This window comes from Spea bombifrons, chromosome 1, assembly GCF_027358695.1.
Source record: "Spea bombifrons isolate aSpeBom1 chromosome 1, aSpeBom1.2.pri, whole genome shotgun sequence".
Classification (NCBI taxonomy): domain Eukaryota; kingdom Metazoa; phylum Chordata; class Amphibia; order Anura; family Pelobatidae; genus Spea; species Spea bombifrons.
The window spans coordinates 134,668,930-134,689,807 of record NC_071087.1 but is presented as its reverse complement, the minus strand read 5'-3'; the positions used below and the strand labels follow the sequence as shown (position 1 = coordinate 134,689,807).

The window sequence follows — 20,878 nt, the reverse complement described above, 5'->3', positions numbered from 1 at the left end:
GCAATGTATGAGGTCAACTGGTTGGCTCTACATAAAGCTTTCTTAATGTGAATGTACAGTCGTGTGAAAAATAAAGTACAACCTCTTTGCATTCTAAGGTTTTACATATCAGGACATAACAATCATCTGTTCCTTAGCAGGTTGGATAAATACAACCTCAGATGAACAACACATAACATATTAAGCCAAGTCATGATTTATTCTACAAAAATAAAGCCAAAATGGAGAAGCCATGTGTGAAAAAACTAAGTACACCTTATGATTCAATAGCATGTAGAACGACCTTTAGAACAATAAAGAAGTAACAGTTTGCTGTATGACTTTATGTTTTTTTCACATTATATTCAGGTTGTATGTTGCATAGTTAACTTTTTTTTAAGTCATCTCGCTGAGTGAACTACGCATTATGCAGGGCCAGAGCAGATGTTCTTGAAGCCTAAGATTGCCAGGCGTTACTCTTCATCATGCATAACAATTTCACTAATTTAAAAAAAAACACAACTGTCCTTCAAACTCAACTGCCAACACCCTCTCTAGCGAATAAAACGCCTAGTGTAGGATTCCACAAACTCCCTGCAGATGCAGATACAAAGATCTGTCATGCTAATACTGTGGGATCATGTGATGTTGCTTCACGTGACCCTGATAAGCTCCTGGCAATGCGTAGAAAGGACCACGCGGCTCCTGGACACAAGAACGTGTTGCCGGACTCGTAAATCTGCTCTCTATAGATCTGGTTCATGTGTCTAGCAGGTGAAACCCTAGCCACTGGGATGTAATTCCTAGTCGCCATGACAACTTGGTTCCTTGGTATTGTTGAGCCCTAAGTGTTGTGTACCGACCTAGAGAATCCACCTCCAGAAGGATACAGATGCTGTGGAGGGAGTACCAATATCAGGAAACTTATATCAATATGTGCTGCCTAGGTGTGCAACCTAGGTGACTACTGAGAGCCCTGAGCTTCCAAAGGGAATTTAATTATGCATTAGACTATCCTTAACATCCAAACTAGGACCTCTGCAAGGGAAGGAGTCAGGCAGTTGCATTTGCAGTATTTCTTATGGAAAGTGACATGTTGTATGATGTCATGTTGACTTTTCTTCTGAACGGACCATATACCACCTTACCTATGCTATGCACATATTTATTTATTTTTAGAATGGAGATCTTTTAGTAGCTGTGCCCTGGGTTATGTATGATGTAGATAAATACACTTATTCTTTTCTGTGTCTCTGATTCTGAATTCAGCTATCCTCTAGAAACGTGTCAGCACAAACCAATCCAAAGATCTGCATAAGGTTTTTAAATAGGCATTAAAACATGCGTGATAATCGGACCACACAGTGCTATTAACTACCATATGACCAAATCTTCTGTTTCTATGTAAAATTATAAATCACACATTTTTTTTTCTACTCTCCATTACTACTTTGCCTACAATTTTAGATCCTAAAATTGTAAATATCCCCGTTTTACAGAAATTTCATATTCAAACCCCAGGTCATCTGATCTTGTCTGCAACTTCATTAAAAAAAAGGTAATGGATTTCTGCCTTGATGTCACATTGTTCCATTAATTTAATTAAATGTTCATAAAGTCCAGATAAAAGGTAAAATGAGTGCCTCTTATTCGGTGGACTGGACTGTCCCATGAGGGGCCGAAATTGCTGGCATCATCTGTAAAAAACCTGGGGAAATTACTAATCTATTCGAGTGATGTGACATTAATTCCAAAGAATACTTAATGTATGGCTGAATTGGCTAAACCCTTTGTCCCTTCCTGAGCCCAGGTCTGTAATTGTATTGTAATATGATGAATACATTATTTCTGAAGCTATGTTACTGCATTTAAATAAAAAAAGACTTTTTTCCCCTATATTTCCAATAAGAGATACACTGAGAAATTTTTTTCATCAGAAACAGCGATATCGGTGTAAAAACCAGAGCTGCCTACAAATTAAAGCTAGGCTTATTATTTCAATGCCTACAATAGGGAAACTTAGTTTACAACTAGACAGACGGAGAAATACTATTTCTATTGTTGCTATAGGTTTAAACCCCATTAGCTGAACGTAATTCTTAATTGACAATGGAACAATGAGGTTGCTCCTAACTGGTTCTAGATGAATACACAAGGACTACAGGACAATGCCCCACCGAGATCCAGAATGAGGAGCACACATGGTTTAATTCCACTGTGATGAGTTGATCTTTTTCTAAAGCAATACACATTTGAACATTCAGTCCAGAAACCATCCATCCAGAACAGTCTATATTCATCTCTCATTTTCCAAGTCACAATATTGCAACTGCTTTGCTTGCTAGTATGAAGCCAAAGTTAGGACTTGAGATTTCCAGGGGTCTAACAAGATGCCACCCTCTCGAGATGTTTTTTCTTCCATATTAAAATGTGAATTGATAGAGAAATAGGATATTGACATGGATTACGTTTGTGAGACTGTTTGGGGTAACAGACTGTCCATTTAATGGAGAGAAACAATGTTCCAAATCCTTTCCGAAGCACACAGCGAAGGTGGATTTCTAATACAGATAAATTGGTTGTGACCCGTGAATGCTAGTTCACGCTAAATATAATGAGCTATGAAATGTAGGATTTGGGGCAATGACAGGCGCACTTTAAGATGAGTTGCACAGCACACAGATTGTTATCAAATGAACTGAATTATGCGTCTGAGTCTGTCTATGGCTTTCCAGGATCATCAATCTTCCCCAGGTCTCTGATGGCATAAAGCACTCATGACTGATGATCTGCATTAAATGTAAGCTTTTACATGGTTAGTGCAGACATAAGCAAAACAAAAATGGAGTGCGGTCAAGGCATAGTCACCGTAAAGGTTTCTATTGGGGTAATTTAATGTGGAATTACTTTAGTCAGACCTGTCTGATTGACAAGGCTGCAAAATATTTGTGAATGTGGAGGCTGCGTTCAGCTTTGCAGCAGTCCTCGTGCGATGCTGTGTTTTTCTTTTTTTGGTTATACTGTGTATTCCTTGCTTGCCCAAGGAGTGTCGGAAAAGAAACGCCAACAAGCACTGGACGCTTTCCGCTTGCAATCCCCCAAGTGTGATAAATTGGACCCAGAGAGAAATAGGTCCCAATATTACTAATTCACAGTCTAGTTGTCTGCATCAGGGCCTGTTGGTCCTACTATATGGGTTATAACTCACAATTGAGTTACCTGGGGTTTAGATGTGTTTTTCGTGCATGAAAAGACCCCCGTCCCCAGCGTCACAGACATTTAAAGGGACCTCTCAGCTATCATATGTGTTAAACTGCATATGATGGCTGGTGTGTCCCATTAAGATGCCTGAAAATGTCTTTCCCTAGACTGCAAGCTCATTTGAGCAGGGTACTCCTCACCTGTTGTTCTGTAAGTCAAATTGTTATGTCATTTACTACTTGTAATGTCCTGTCTACCCATTGTACAGCACTACTGAATATGATGGTATTATATAAAACTAATAATAATAATAATTTAGCATCAAAATGCCACTGCATTAATTGTTAATGTTCAATCTTACGTCATCCCTTTGCATGATATTGTTGCTTGTACCTGTATTGCATTCATTGTAAATGCTCCACAAGACACTTAAAAAGCGAGAGATCTCAATGTATTCTTCCTGTGAATTTTTTTTCCAAATAAATAAATTGCCGGAACAATAACCAAAAATAACGATTAACATAACAGAAGGGGAGCACTGTTGGAATAACTAATATTATTATTATTAATTACTATTAACAGTTAAATATATTAATATATTTATTAATATATTTTTTAAACTTGGATCCAACACCCTGAATGTCCATGTTCTGCAAGAACACGACCAACATGCTCCTGCCGACCCTGACAAGTTCAATGAGCTGCACGTGTCCTGCCTGCAGCAACAGAATTCAGGAGAAACCAGTGCTTCCAGAACACAGGGTGTGTGAGGCCAGAAGCCCTGCACGAAAGCGAAGTAACAACTCACAATAGCACATACACCCATTATTAGAGAGCAAGAACAGGCGACGTACAACGTACATTGTGTATGTAGTGTGAAGAACTGGGTAAACCAAGTGGAGACGTGGTAGATACCCACAACATCCTTTCAGGCGAAATGTTGAGGTATCACAATAAAGTGTCATCTGCACAATGTCACCCTGAAGAACACAGAAATATGAGAACGTTTTACAAAACACTTTCACAAATGCAGCCACAATAATTCATGAGCCATATCATAACCATAACTTGTTTCCACATAACTTAATGATAACTTAGTCTTCTTCTTACAAGATAAAATACGTTCTAGAATAGATAAACTTAAGTCAACAGATGGTAACGGTTACATGGCTCATGGCTGGCTTATGAATCTTCTCAAAAACCAACAGACTATTTGGAAACTGCACTTTAGACAATGTCTTACAATATATATGTTTTTATATAAAGACACACTTGTAAAGTACATATTTAAGGAGACATAAAGGATATTCACACAGTGTGCACTCTAAAATAAAAATCATAAAATCAATTTTATGACAAGGCTTTAAAAGGGTTCGTTACCCCCTAAACCCAAGATCTGATTTAAATTTATTTTAGTCTCAATGCTTTTTTTTTTTTGCTTTTTAAACAAAGTAAAAAAAAAGATCCTTACAGTGTTCCTAGACAGTCATGCCGTGTTCCTAGACAGACAGTCATGCCGTGTTCCTAGACAGACATGCCATGTTCCTAGACAGTCAAGACATGTTCCTAGAGAGTCAAGTCGTCTTCCTAGAGAGTCAAGTCGTCTTCTCAGACAGTCATGCCGTGTTCCTAGACAGTCAAGTCATGTTCTTAGACAGTCAAGTCGTCTTCCTAGAGAGTCAAGTCGTCTTCTTATACAGACATGCCATGTTCCTAGACAGTCAAGACATGTTCCTAGAGAGTCAAGTCGTGTTCCCAGACAGTCATGCTGTGTTCCCAGACAGTCAAGACATGTTATTCCAACAGAGAAATTGTCTTATTTGAGTGACATTACCTTATTTTTGTGAGTGATTTATTAAAATGATGCCCCATCCCAATGGATTCATAAAACGGGTACTTTTTGCATACCAGTTATATGTAAGATGTGGGGAAAGTGACTGAAAATCCAGGAAATGCAGGAAAATCCATGTTTGTGCAGATACCGGCAAGCTCCATGGTGCAGTCTAACATAGCATTTCTAATTTAATAAAGACATGGGATATAAAGTGTTTGGGACTTAATCCAAACATTGTCTCGTCTGAGATGACATGGATAATAAATAGATAAAGGTAAAGTCGCGTGTCTTGGTATCTCTCCAATAGCGCATATTTTAAACATCAATAGCCCTTTGATTGGTTTTCCTGAACACTATTCAGCAATCAGCATAATGCTCTGTGTGATAACACATGGTGACATTTACATCAACTAACCTGAATGTTACGAGATCAGCATTTAATGCTGTACCTTCACTATCATCTCTTTACATCTAACGGAAAAGATACATCTGGAATATATTACTTAATGGAGAGAAACAATGTTCCCAATCCAGTATTATATTCCACAGAAATCTACTCAATAACAGTGCAAATTATCTACCCACTTGATTAACAGTATCACCGAACCCCAGGTGCTTATGATATATATATATATATATATATATATATATATAATATATACATACACTTATACAGATAGATATATATACACTGTATATATGTGTGTATATATATTCATATACAGGTATATATACACACACAGTATATATTGATAGAGAGCGCTGCTTAAATCCTTGGCGCTATATAAGTAAAAGATAATAATGCTAATAATAATAGCTCTATGTTCTCCCTCACTCAAAGCAAGTTAAATATTTGGTTGGTATAAATGGTACACTGTGGACACACACGTTAAGATGTTATGTTTAACATATGTGACACTTTTTCTCCAGGCAAGTAATATCTGTCTAATCACCGTATTCATCCATATTTACATTATATGTTACTTATAGAGTGCCAGCAGATTGCAAGCTATTTGCAATAAGAGAGTAAACATTACCAATAACATTAAACTGCCAATATATACGAAACTCCTAATAATATTTACACGTTACTACATCCTGTTACAAGAAAAAGTGGTCCCTGATCCTGTGAGCTTGCAATCTATTAGCTCCATATTGATTTATTATTCGGCCGGCGGACTAGGAGCATGGCTTTCTATTGCAGACAAGGTAGGTGTATGATGGGATCCTGCTGTTTGGTAGGCAAAGTGTTAATCCAGCATTCACTACAAAGTGGTAAGGTACATACTGATGGTGAATTTGTTGGCGCTGGTCATTATCCTATTTTTTTTTTCTGTTTCTTCCATAATCGCCATGGTTAACCATCCTCCATTCATATTTCCCCACTCCCAACACCATGTAATACAAAACTAGAGAGACAGGTAGTTTCACCCTCCGGGTGATTTCCACCGCCTGACACATTCCTGTCAAACAACTCGTATAGACAGGGACTGACATACAAAGAGGGCAGGACGCAGCGCCTATTGTCTGGAGCTCTTGTGGAAACCACATCTCGTGTTATTAGCATAACAGCGGTGAAGCCTCCACAGCTCTGTGGAGCAGAAACGGAAAGGTTCAAGGTTCACAAAGTTCACAGAAGCCATGGGATTCCTGTAAACATTCACGGGGTGTACATAACAATACAAAGAACAAACCACAAACAGCAGTGGGCGGCCCCCACGGAATAAAATCCCCAAGGAGCTCATCCAGTGGAGACACCGGCCAAACATCACTCATGGCATATACAGTGCAGCAGCGGGTGAAGTGTCAGGCGGTGCCAATAACAGCCGCTGTTATCCATAACACTCAGCTACGGGGCTGTAAACGTGTAGGGAACGGTTCTTTGTCACGCAGAATAAAGTGAAAAGCATTATATAGTGTTGTTTAGGTACAACGTTACAAAGTTACAATGAAATACACAACAGACATCTTTCCACACAGATAACCCAGTCAGTCGGACCAACACCAAGGCAATCATAATCCCATGCTACTCCCATCATCTCTACACTACAATTTCAGCCTTCAGACTGCAACTCCCATCACAGCCACCCAACCACATTTAAAACACCATGCCTTTCTCCTGCAGGACAATAATGCTCATCAATACCAGCCAGCACAACCTCAATCATCCAGGTTTGTAAAACATAGAGAAGCAGGTTGGTCTAATTTGTTGGAATAAAACTTCAGTCATTCTTGGAGGAAGGATGCTGAGACTTGTTATCTAACAGCATTTACTCTGCTTCCCCAAGTCATATTTAGAATGCTATATATACCGTATATTAGAATGATAGATATATATGATGTATATAATGTGGCTGTTGTGGGTCAGGGAGCTGCTGAAGCGCAGAGCAGGGGATCAGAAATAAACTTGAAGATACACCCAACTCCTGTTTTATAGGATGATTGGCAGCCCCCCAATCCAGGATTTCCTGCACCAGTTGGGGTATTTTAGATCTATGAGTCCCCAGTAAGGTGTTTTCCCGACCAGCCAGGATCTGATCCATTATGAGGTCCGGATAGTGCAATAATCTGCCCCTTCCTACCCCCGAGTCATAAAGCTGCCCCTCATGCCGCGTACTGAAGCCCCCGACAGATACACAAAGCATCGAGGATCTGCCCCCGATACATACACAAAGCATCGAGGATCTGCCCTGCCACCGCGGACAGTCTGCTTCCACCACCGCCGGTACCCTCTCTATATACAAAGGACACACAAAGAAGCTGTAACGGCGAGCGGCCGAGTCTGCCACAGACCCCAAACCGGAAAAGTCACTCACACCGTAAAGATCATACATGAAGAAGAAGTTCCGAAGCCGTTCCGTGTTTATTCTGCAAAAACTCGCGTGTAATTAATGATATGATGAGCAGATCCGTGACAGCCAGCAGCAGCCCTGCCTGACACACCATGTGCCTGGCTCCGCGGGCGGACAAAGCCCCAGCCGTACCCCGTACCCCACCCCGCCAGGCACCTACCTTCACCCCTTGCTGCTGGGTGGTAAGTGGCAGCTTGGATTCATCCAGCAGTAAAACTTCACAATAAAATTCCTCCGGGACCGCGCAGAAGCACCCCATCACTGATCCGGGGCAGGCAGGGCTCTGACGGGAAGGCAGCAGGTGCTCAGAGCCACATTCAGGAAGCCAGAGCCCTCCGTGGGTAGTCGCGCTGCCCCCAGCCCGGACGGGCGCTGTGCATTTTCCGCAGGTATACTCAGCCTGTTCAGCGGACGCTCGGGTTGCCAAGGCTATAGAGCGAACCTATGGAATAAAGAACAGGGGGCGCGGTCTTGGAGGTGACGTCACTGTTCCAGGAGGCCGGCGTCCGCATTCTTCTTCATTCCAGGGCTGCCGATCCGTTCTGTGCGATTGGGCGAGTGCCAGCAGCAAGTGGCGTTGGCATACTCTGCCCTCTACTGGATAGAAATAGGTACTACCACACAACCTGATTCGTATTCGCTAGCCAGAAATAAATGCCCGAGTCTGTGGGACATTTAACCAGAAAAGTTCCCGAACAAAGCTCTGTATAAGTTATGCATGTGCTTTAGAAGCACAAAAAAAACATGGTAGTTATATATACTTTCTTCCATATTATATACAGTATATATTACCGGTATATAGATCTAACTATATACTGGTATATATGTCTGTGTCAAGAGCTGGCCATATAGGCAGATTAGGCCCTGAGCTGTTATAGAGCCACCTTGCAGCTTCTTACAGGAGTGGGTGTAGTGTAGGAGACATCATTTACATAGGGGGTAAAAAGTCCTAAGGAGAGGCTTGATCTTCTCCCCTCCGTTTACCTGTTTACCCTTTTTATCTCCTCTAATGAAAGCAACAATACTTTGGATAACTCATTAAACATGGAAGCCGTGATTAATGGGCACCTGACATGTGAATAAGACTTGTTAATCTAGTAGACATGAGACCGCAGCTCACAATACACAAACTTGTCTGGGTCGCTGTTGAGCGAACAAACGATACTTGTCCTTTTATACTATTGTTGCCAGTTTCTTCAACAATTGACTGTTTCCTCCAGTAAATTTAGCGCCGTAAGTATTATATTTTAAGAATGAAATAGTATCAATGACAAAATAAGTACAAGCTTCTAATAGGCACCAGGCAATCGTGGTGGATGCATTGTAGTAAGATGAGTTTAGCCTCAGTAAGGAGCAGAGTCTGGGAAAACATTCATTAGACAAATATTACTGAGAATATTCAATATTTGAGAGTGCTCCAGATTACAGGGCATCCAATTTGGGACCCCTTGCTTTTAAAAAGGCACATGATGATATGGTATTGGTAGCCCATGTCATATGAGCTCTATGTGTAACTGTAAACATTCTGCGCATACATATCCAGTTTGGATGGCCATAAATCCTCTGCGCCTATAATTTACATTAACCTAGAAGTCTTGACCAAGAGCTCCATTGAAGCACTAGCAATCCGTGGAAAGCAGGACAAAAGAGATCTACACCAGCAATGGCTAGATTTCTCTCCTCTCCACCAAGTCACTAGGAATTAATGGTTACCCTGGGACTCAAGGTCCAATCGGAACTGGGTCAGAACCCCTTGGATGACCTGTAGCTACAGTGTCCATGTGTCCAAAGGTTTTTTTTCAACATATACAGTATAAAATGTGGTACTAAGTCATGTTGGCAAATATCGCACTCTTGCTTTAGCCTATCTGTTAGACCAACCAGCTGAAAACATGGACCCTATTGGTTTTATACCAGAAACCTATCTGCATTTGGGGGGGGGTGGCGTTTGGCTCTGCAGGGGCCTGAATCCACCCTTCTGCCCCACATTCCCTCAAGGTTGCCTTTAGGATGGACAGAGTACATGTCTTCTGATTAAGGATCTCTGTGTCATTAAAACAGCAGCTGATGGACACATAAGTGGGCAACTAAGGAATTCATGGGCTCCCTTCTTCTAGAATGATAGCTTCTCACCATTTGTCTCTCAGAATAGAAAGCTTAATGAAAGCTCATTGTAATTCCTGTCTCTAATTGTCTTTGTAAAGTTTACCAGATGGCTGCTTCCAGCAAACAGCCATTTACATTCCCAGGAACTCTCCATAGCTGGTGGCTCAAAGCTCTCTTCTATCTCCTTTTCCCTACAAGAAGAAGGAAGGGGGTGTTGCGATGTGAAAGGACATGGCTAGCCATGTGTATATGAAGTGCTAGCCCCAGCTAGACTTTAAAGTCGACAGAACATGAGCAGACAGTAGAAGTGATGAAACATAATTCTCCCTGCCAGGAATTGAAGACAATCACCTGGTCCCCGAGAAGCATGTTCTACCTTGGGTAAAAACCAGGTAAGTTCTGGCAGTTACGGTAATTCAACTTCCCCTTCAAAGATACATCCTAGCGTCCAATGCAGCCTCCAAAATAAAAAACAATGCATGTTAGAGTACTTTGTCAGCACTTTAATACGCATTGACTGAATCTTATTAAAATTAGGAGAAACTGCAGCCACAAAACTGCAGCCCTCTGAGGTCCAACATTTCACATCACCGGTTGGGTGGTTTAAGCAGCCACTCAGTGGAAGGAAAGCACTTGCATTTAAACCAATAGAAGGGCTGCATGCAAATGTGCACACAGGGGGTCTTGATCGATGCTCCCAGAACCCTCGCCCAGCCAACACTAGAGTTGACTGGTGGTGAGTATATCACATGCCAGGAGATACGTTTAGCTGAACACTTCTCATGGAAGACAAATTGCTGAGGGAGGGGGAAAGGGGTTAACGCAGATGGGGAGGAAAACTGCAGCATCCCCCCCAAGCATTTGCAATCGGCGTCACACATCCTATACATTACAGTGAATATTATGGCTGGAGTGTCCTTCTAATAGGTTTGTGTAAAGAACGGAAGCAAACATTGTTATTCTGTATACAGGTCCAGATAGAACCTGTGCTAATGTGTAGCATATAGGCCATAGGTCCTCAAGGCAACTGCCCCGACATATAATGATAAACATAAGCTTCAGGGTGAGTCTCCAGCATTCTTCACTTGTTTCATGTGACCCCTGCATGACCTTCTGTACATATTGATCAAAAACTTTAGCTGAATGACCATCAGTGGGTACTATTTACCTGTCATTCACTAAAATGAATTGTTAATAGATATGTTCAAAAATTGCCATAGGGAAAGGTACATCAGTCATAAAGTGTCATAAAATGAAATAATTTAAATGCTTTATAAAACAAGGGAGGTGATCTATTGTAATCAAATGGCTTCCAAACATTTTTCAGATGTTTTTCATATGATACATGTAATATGTTTCATACGGATTCATGTACGCGCCTGATCCTCCCTTTATTTTATGGGCATAAGGCTGAAAGCAGCTGACATCTGGCTTCATTACGTGTTATCAATTTGTCTGAAGATGTATCAACATCTGGGATGAATCAAGGTTATAATGTCAGAGAAAATTCCAGATAACATTTAGTCTGTTCATGTAGAGAACTCATAATACAACCATCAGAGCCGTTTGCAGCCAGCCTGGCACTGAGTGCAGCAAGTCCAGGTGAACACAGACAGTTCTATTACAGTGATGAGCAGCAGGTGTCCGGCAAACCCAGGTAATTTTTATCTGAAGCCGTTCACAGATAAATGTAGTTATACAGCTCAGTAGATGAATGTTAGAAATTACAGAACCGTGTAGGGTTCATCCAGCAGAGGCAACAGATAGGAGGAACCCTATCAGAGATATACCTGCTAGGATAAACAGAAGAAAGGGGCCGGTTCTGACAAAAACAGTAGCAGTCTGGCAAGGAGCTCCATGCTACAAATTAAAGTACAAGACAAGGCTCAACACCCTCAGGCACCACAGAAAGTAGAGACAGCATGGATATAGGGGTCAGGTGCCAGAGATGCACAGGGACAAAGTGTCCACAGTGACCAGGTCCTTCTTTATGGGCCCCCCATGAATGACTGGGCACGTGCCCCTTGAGCATGCAACAACTATAGTCGCAAGGGTTGCAACTGCCTCCGGGCCGGCTCACCGCTGTGACCACTTCCACATGAGCCCACAGCTTACCTCTGTGTTGCTCACACATTGTGTGGGATCATGTTACCTTACATTAAATATGGCACAAATAGGCTGTTTTAGAGGCAAAGGTGGCACAGGCAGACTGCTTGGGGCAAAGATGGCACAGACAGGCTGTTTGGGGACAATGACAGCACAAGTCCTATGTGTCCAATCTGGGTGCTGGGCAGGTCCTGTGATCTATGCCTGTAATTTAATGTTTCCATGCATTATTACTATTGTTATTATTTACTTGATTTATGCATTCAATCCTGGGTTTACGTGTGATTTTCAGTTGATCTATACTTGCAAGGCAGTATTTGTGTAGCTCTATGCCCCCAATTCTGTGTCTGTTTGTTGTTTATTTGATCTATACCTGAACCACTGGAGGGAGGAAGAGAGAGGAGTGGTACAGTGAAGGAGGGGACAAAGGGACTTTGGGGGTCATGGTGAGGGAGGGGGCACCTCAGGGTCACCTGCACAGGGCATCAAAACACCTAAACGTCCTGGATCACGACTGAAATGTACGTTTCAAGTCACTTGCCAGACCCCCATCATTTATTTGCTATGCAAGTGATATAGTATTGTGCTCCTCCCCTGCCCTGCACGTGTGGCGGGAGGACATCTCACATGGAGTCACACTAGGGTCGGAAGGAGAAATGACTGCATTGACTCTGACAGTCTCCCCCTAATCTTCAAAGTCAGTGTGGAGGATACTTTGGGGTTTTTGGGGTTTTTTTTAAATGTTAGGATGGAGGATGTAATTGCATGCTAGGGAATGCTTTGGGGGATGCCCAGGGTCCAATCAATATTGTAGACGGCCCTGACAGTGACAGAGAATCCATAGGACCCCATGCTCAAGGTGCACTGGCAAGGAAACACCATAGAAGAGAACAGGTGAGTTAGTGAAAGCTCATTAAGTAGGCTTAGAGTGTCTGACACTTAATAGGCTGGGGATAATGAGCAATTAGGCACAACGGGCTGCACGCCAAATATTGATTTCACAGCTGTACTCCCACCCACATTTGCTACGGACAGGAGCGAGGACAGGAGTCGGTGCTGAAGATCAACAAGGTCCTTCTAAACGGGACCAAACGGAACAACCAAAAAGCAAAAGAAGATCTTGCACATCAGGGTCTGAAGCGGGTAGGTATTTTCATTGATATGCCAGTGCTAAGTAATGAGTGCTGTCACCGGAGGGATTCATATATTAGCTGCATATTTGTATGTCTTGTAGATCTGTTACCTTAACCCAAGCCACTAAAGGTGCTTAACTTGAGTTTTGGGTGCTCTGGGTATAGGCCAAGAGCTTTTTTATATTTGCTATTGAGTTATTGAATGGTTACATTTCTGGTTACTGTTTGTTTGTAAACTAAATAAAAGACCACTGCCTGTTTAATCCAAATTTGTTGTCATGTGTTTTATTTACTGAGTTTGTTTTTTGTCCCTTACAACCTCATGTAAACAGTACTGTATTTGTACTGAAGGCGATAAGTATTTTTCTGTGGGACTTTGCCTTTATTCATGTGCAGGAGAAAGTTAAGAACATTGAACTGATTAAAATGATGTTCATAAGTAAAATGGACATGAAATCTACACACATACCTCATCAAGCTCTTTATGAACATAAAATAAACAAATTACAGATTCACCTGTGAAATAGCAGGTTTGCAGGTGTGGTGTCGACAATAAAATTTCAAGTATGTATTCCATGGAATAGCAATATTCATGGGTATGAAAATTCTGTGATCTGTATCCCCAAAATCTATTGTTTTCTGAGGACTCCGGGTGGTAAAGATGATAAAGTGAGTATTTTGAGAGTTCACAAGACATGTAAGTAAATGTGCAGTTAGCGGCATTAAAGAGACATAAACCAGAGATTAGAGGGAAAGTTTATTGACACCATGACACCCCCCTGAAAACCATTGATCGCTTTCTAAGGTCATTTAATCGCATGGCTTGGCAGGCACCCCAATTGCCACAAACTGTTTGCATTTCCATGCCGTGTTGTGAATTTGGTGAATTTGAACGCCATGCAGAGCGATTGCACGGCGCCCCTGCGTATCTTTTGGGTTTTGTGGAATTCCTTGATATCGAGGCATGGCAGCAACGTCAATTGTGCAGAGAAAGCAATTGTTGATCGCTTTCTAAGTTCATTTAACCACATGATACGCCGGGCACATCAATTCTTGCTAATTGTATGCATTTCCGTGAGGTGCCAGGCACGTCAATTGCCGTCAAGGGGTTAAAGGACCACTACTGGCTACAGTCATATTTCTAGCCACATGCCTCAACGACATCGCTCGAAAGCATTACCTGGGGATGAATGTATAACTGGTGGATTTGCAGCTCAAATTGCTAATAACAATGCAAAAATATGTAGTTATACAATATAATACAATCACGTTTACGCTCTGGTAAAGGAAGAGAAAGGCCCTGGTCCTGTGAGCTCACAATCATGCTGTGCCTATGGTAACGGTGGCATTATTTCAACAATCTCACTACAAATAGCAGCTTGGTGCATGTAGTCCTTTCCAGACATGGCAGTACTGCAATTAAACCACTAGGTGGCCACGTAGCCTATACTGTAAATTATTGGCTGTAAATTCATATTACTCATCACTTTATGGAAGATAATACTGCGAATAAAGCGAATTGCACGTTTTGCATTGCACAATCAGATAAGTTTGCAACATACAGGAAAAGCGTAATAGGAAATATTAATATAAGTATAGAAACAGTTTGGATGCAATATCAAAACACTTATAAACCCAAATCAACACAGCTAGTCATATTCCTTCGGCATCTTTAAATTAGTTGGCTTTAGTTGCAAAGGGCTTATTAGAGGGTAACTGTTGATGTCATAACTTTTAGCCTAATGGAATAAATTATCAACAATCAGCAACTTAACAGTAAGGCAAGTAAATGCCGGGAAATTATCACGCTGATATTGAGAAAATTGTGTTTCCATAATATAAGTGCAGATAAATGAGAATTAACTCCATATGTTCAATACTAAGAAGCAGCCATTTAGATCCAAAACAGCCTAAATACATAGGCAGTGGCCCCTCAACACAGCTTGTAGGGGGCCTCCAGAATTTTGTGTTATTCCACCATGCAAAGGCACTCCATATGGCATGAAAAAGAAAAACACTAATTACTAAGAGAGTGCGCCACATGGCTGGTAACCATTACACATATCTACATTGAACAGTGGGCAGGCGTGATGTACCTAACGCGACTAACTGCTTTATGAAGGAGCTAAAAACCAAAATTGCATGGGCTTTTGTGTTCCAAATCCAAAGAAGCAAAGAAAGTTTCCAGTCATTTAAATATTTATTTTCTAATGAATGTGTGAATCAAACTCATTGAATTCTAATTCTAATGAATGTGTGAATCGACTGATTGACTTCCGGAGCAGGCTAAAAATGGCTCTGTAGAGCAGGGCCATACTTTTCATAGGGTATAACGGGGGCAATCGCCCCGGGCTACACATACAGGAAGGAATAGTCTTGCTAATAACCCCAGTGTCCAAAAGTGGAAGTGCAACACAAAAAATAAAATTGAGAAGGCAGAGAATTTCTTTCAATCAAACATTATTACTGTATTTGCTCGATTATAAGACGACCCTGATTATAAGACAATCCCCCAAAATAAAAATATTGATTTAGGAAAAAAACAAAAAGCCTGAATATAAGACTACCCTGTAGGAAAAAAAGTTTTACTAGTAAATATTAATTCATGTAAACTACCCCCCCACCCCCTTTACACATCCATGCTATCACACACACACACTCATTCACAAACATTTAAATACTCATTCATTCCATTAATCACACATACACACACACGCTCAAACCCCCCACCCCCTTACCTGAACTGCAGATCTCCCACTCGCAGACTTCAGCAGGGGCCCGGCTGTGCGAGCAACTTCTCTGGCCCCGCCCCCAGAGGAAGGAGGGGGGAGGCAGAGTTATGTGAGGACTGTGCTAGCTTCCTGTTCTGCTGCTAATAGCAGAGACGCTGCTCGCGATCAAAGCCCGGTAAGCAGCACGGCCGAAGCAGAATGAGGTCTGATTAGAAGACGACCTCGATTATAAGACGAGGGGTATTTTTCAGAGCATTTGCTCAAGCAAATACGGTATTATTATTTATTTATTGTTTTATATAGTGCCAAATTCTGTAGCGCTGTACGATGGGTAGACAGGACATAACAAGTAGTATATAACATAACAATCTGACTAACAGAGACACCAGGTGAGGAGGGTCCTGCTCAAACGAGCTTACAGTCTGCATGAAGGAGCTGGTTGGCCTTGAGTGAAATCTAGGAATTTGTGAGTTTTCAGATACATTCACAGTTTAATAAATGATCAGTAACTAATCACTCCTATGGCTACTTGTTCTCTGTGGTATGTTGATCTTTTTACTGGCATTTGAAATTTTAAATATTTCATTTACTTTTTAAAAAAAATGTTTTTTTATTGTGTGCTGGTTACTGCTGTGTAATATAATAACAGGATACAGTACAGCATACAAAGTGTTCTTTGGATCATTCCTAGGGATCTTCTATAGTGTAGGAATTAGGACATAAGTTATCTATAAAAGTACATTTAATTATATCACAACATGGTGATAAACGCCTTTAATTCAAATGTTTATCATTTATCATATGTCATAATCATCACTTCTGTAGAAAATCATAAAAAAAACATTTTCTCTAATGGAAAGTGGGGTCACAAGAAGGTCAGATTATATTTGGTGATGTGAATGTGAAAACAGCCATGTTGCTGTTCAGAAGTATACTAGCAGCTGTTAGTTTAATGGAACCACTGAACAATTAACATTATCCTGAAGGTAAGTATTTTTGTTCTCTCGGGAGCTTGCACACATTTCAGAACTGCTCTTGGTTTTTATTTCCTTAACTTTCTACAGAAACCCAGACTTAAAATAATCAACTAAGAAAAACATTAAAAAAAAATGGAAAATCAGAGTGGGTTTGGCACACACAGGTAGGCATATGAAGAAGCACCTCATGTTCACTGTTAACCCCTTAAGGACAATGGGCGGTCCCTAAAACCATTGAAAACAATGCATTTTGAGCCCGTACATGTACGGGCTTTGTCATTAAGGGGTTAAATATGACATTTTGTTGGGATACATGTCACCATGGACTCTATCAAATATCAGCAGACACTGCACGGAAGAAGAGAGATATACCACTTCTACAAGTACATTAAGTGGTATAGGTAGGGGCACAGGCAGGCTGGGGACACTGACCAGTTGTTTGGGACAAATTTGTCACTGATAAGCTGTTTGGGGGAAAAGCTGCTACTGTGGGACATGCTGCTTGGTAAAGTGGGAGGGGGGAGGCAGTGCAATTTTTGCTCCAGGGCCCCGTGGTTTCTAGTTACGCCCCTACCCCTGGACTTGACTAATCTATCCATTACTGTTGATTGATTATTCAGTTTGAGCAGAAATCATGTTCCTTATTATATTGCAAAATATAACTTTAAGATGGCAGAGTGATGTGCAATAAGCAGAACTGAAACTTAGAAGTAGTTTCTTGGAAGAAGAAAAATTTAAAAATACTAATATAATTTCAAAAAATATATTGGATATATATGTAATGACGATACATCATTACAGCAGAAAATATAATAAAAAAAACAATAAATGAAAACAAAAAATCAAATAAATACAATATATTTGGAGCTCTGTTACACAATACTGTTGTGAAATATTGGCATGAATTATTAAGTTCCCATAACACATCAAGTAATGTATACAGTGGGTAGGGTGGGCAGGTGCGCTCTCTTTCCTCTATCTGGAAGACTGTGTGACCCCGAGAATCTGCCCCCTCACCTGGGATTGGGGCAAAAGCCCTTAGACTCCGGGGCAAGTCCTGAGAGTCCCCGCCATGCGCATGAGCATTAGTGTTTGGCTCGCTAGCCAAGGAACTAGTGGGGGGGGTAGCGAAACAGGGCAGATTCATAGAGGGGAATCTGCTGGATCTCTGCATACATTGCAAGGCAGAGACAATGATCATTTAAAGGGGACAGGATCCTCAATCTTCAGCCTAGATCCCTAGCCTAGTCTACCACTTCTGCTGGGGAACGCTTCCACGTATCATCATCCACCTTGTCGGTAAAATAAACCTGAAACCACAACATATAACAAATTATAGCTGGGGTAAATGGATGTCCTTTTTATAGAAAGAGGCCTGATAAGAAATTATTTTTTAAGGTTAAGTTGCCCGATTATTACCTTATTTTCCCAGCCGTTTTTTGGACCCAGCGGCAGATTCAGGCTCGGACATTGCTGCCCCCTAGTGACAAAAATACAGTTAAAAGCTTTAATGAACTGTTAAGCAAACTGACACATTTCAAAAATAATATATACCGGTAATTTATTATTTTCCCTATAAATATATCCAGAGCCATTCCCATGAATGCATACAGTAAAAGCAAATGATCTCTGACGTATTATACTATACATATTGTATATAAATGTATATTTATATATTATAAGTATTATTATATTATTTTATATAAGGATCTAGTGTATGTTGAACGTTTTGTTCTAATTGCAGAACTTATTTCATAAATTACTCGCCTTCCCCGGTAACATTTTATAATAATCTGCAAAAAACTGTAACAATCAGTGTCTCTCATACTATGTAAGGAATATAAATGGTGCCTGATGTCTGCGGTCTCCGTCAGGATATATAGAAATGTTCATTAGGGAAATAAAAAATAAAACTAAAATAATAAATAACATTTTTGGGTTCCTGGCAGTGCCCACATTCAGGGGCAGGCTGGACCGGGGTGGGGACTGGTAGTCAAGGAATAGGAGTATATAATATATACAATAAATAAATGACAACAAATTATTTACAATAAATAATTATCATAAATGTGTGTTTATTATGATAGCGATTATCACTATGGAAGCTGCTGTCGCAGAGATTTAAGTAAATGTGGAGACAAGTAACAATAATAGTATAACTTTTAGGTGGTTTAGCGGTTCCCACCATATTTAATAAATATAAATGTGAGTTTTATGCATATTCCAGCAGTATACAGCTCAATGCACGCATGTAGCTGTTGCCATTGTGATGTTATACAGCAATTGGAACAATGATGTCACATAGGCTGTAAAAGGCGGTGACGGTCTAGTGTGAGCTTGTGCGTTGTTTGATAGCACAGAGATAGCTTCAGCGATGCATCCTATGCGACTTGCTATAGTTTTTCTCCTCATCGCGCTGCCTGCTGCCGACTCAAACAGTAAGTACATCCATCTCTTCCAAAGAGGGGACAGCCCCGCAGCATGGTTACTGCCAAATCATCCTTTTCTTGTCGTCTCCATTGAAGCTCTGAGTCCTGTTTATGACGGCGGGGTATTATGTCCAACATACCATTGATTGGTGGCCACAGGCACGAGTATGAGTGATGAGTGGCAGGGACGGTGTAACTATGAGTATCAGGCTCTCAGACAGCAGTATCCCGTCTATCTGACGCAGTCACAATATCTGACTTTGTCGCTTTCTGTAACGTTGTGTCCCTTCTCTTGCAGCCTGCGGTCAGCGTCCGCTCGTCTCGGAATTTGGCAGCTCGAGGATTGTCGGAGGTGTCGATGCCCAGCCCGGCGCCTGGCCATGGCTGGTGAGCATTCAGGTGCCTTCTGGCAAAGGTCATCGCCACTCTTGTGGAGGCACATTACTCAATAAGCAATGGGTCCTGACAGCGGCCCATTGCTTTAAAACCATGAAAAGGTAAGGATGGGTGGCGATGGGGTAAGAATGACGGCTGGGGGTCTACGTTATCTGATTGTGGGGGGCAGAAAAGTTACGGTTTATCATACGTTGTAAATGTTTGCCTGGGTACTATTGCGAGGTTACTGTTTATGTATCTATTATTATGTGTAAGATTATGTTTATGAAATAGCAATTTTGGGACAAATTGCTGACAACCTAAAACGTATTTCTGTACATCGAGATTTTTTCCCCAGAATTACTGTTTGTGAATAGGGCCCAAAATACGAGCTGCATGTTCGCTAATGTCTGTCTCTTTATAATAACTCAGGCTTGTACCAAAATGGCAAATTGTCCTTGGTGGACACCAACTCTCAGATCCCTCGGCAAGCGACATCCAAATTAGATCCATCGGGTCTTACCTTCAACATGAGCATTACAACCCGCGTACTGAAAGGAACGACCTGGCTCTGATCCAGCTCAACGAGTCGGTCATATTCAGCGACTTCGTACAGCCGGCCTGCCTGCCGAGCGCCAGCATGGAGATCAGCGCCTTGGATCCGTGTTACATCAGTGGCTGGGGGGTCACTCAGGACAAATGTGAGTAACAGACTTTCTGGGAACAAACTACACTAAAACCTACACACCTCACTCAGCCGCAGACACTCCACACTCAGCCGCAGACACTCATTAACGGACTCCATGATCAGTTTATTTGCGCAAACCTTCTACCCATAGCTGGCGTCCGCGCGTCTCGCAGCCAGCGATATTCATTTGTTGAATCTTTGATGTCTCGACAGCCATCCAAACGGCAGATATTCTGCAAGAGGCCAGGGTGAACCAGATAGACCTGCAGAAGTGTAACGGCTCCATGTGGTATAACGGCAATGTCCACGATTATAACCTGTGTGCCGGTTACGAAGAAGGCGGAATTGATAGCTGCCAGGTAAGGAAACAAATCGAAATGTCCGAAACTGTATCCGCGCGTTAAGGTTGATATTGAGCCGACATCTTCTTCTCGGGAATATGCGTCGCCGGGGCCGAAGGAGAACC

General features: G+C 41.4%; 1 protein-coding gene across 1 annotated transcript in view; it reads right to left on the bottom strand.

Annotated features, from left to right (window-relative positions):
* Positions 1-8,295, bottom strand: part of EPB41L4A (erythrocyte membrane protein band 4.1 like 4A) — a 76,820-nt gene extending 68,525 nt beyond the window's left edge. Inside the window, exon 1 of the mRNA XM_053474294.1 lies at positions 8,027-8,295. Within this exon, the coding sequence (XP_053330269.1) occupies positions 8,027-8,125 (99 nt within the window). The 5' untranslated portion in view covers positions 8,126-8,295. The remainder of the gene's footprint in view (positions 1-8,026) is intronic.
* Positions 8,296-20,878: the final 12,583 nt, after the last annotated feature.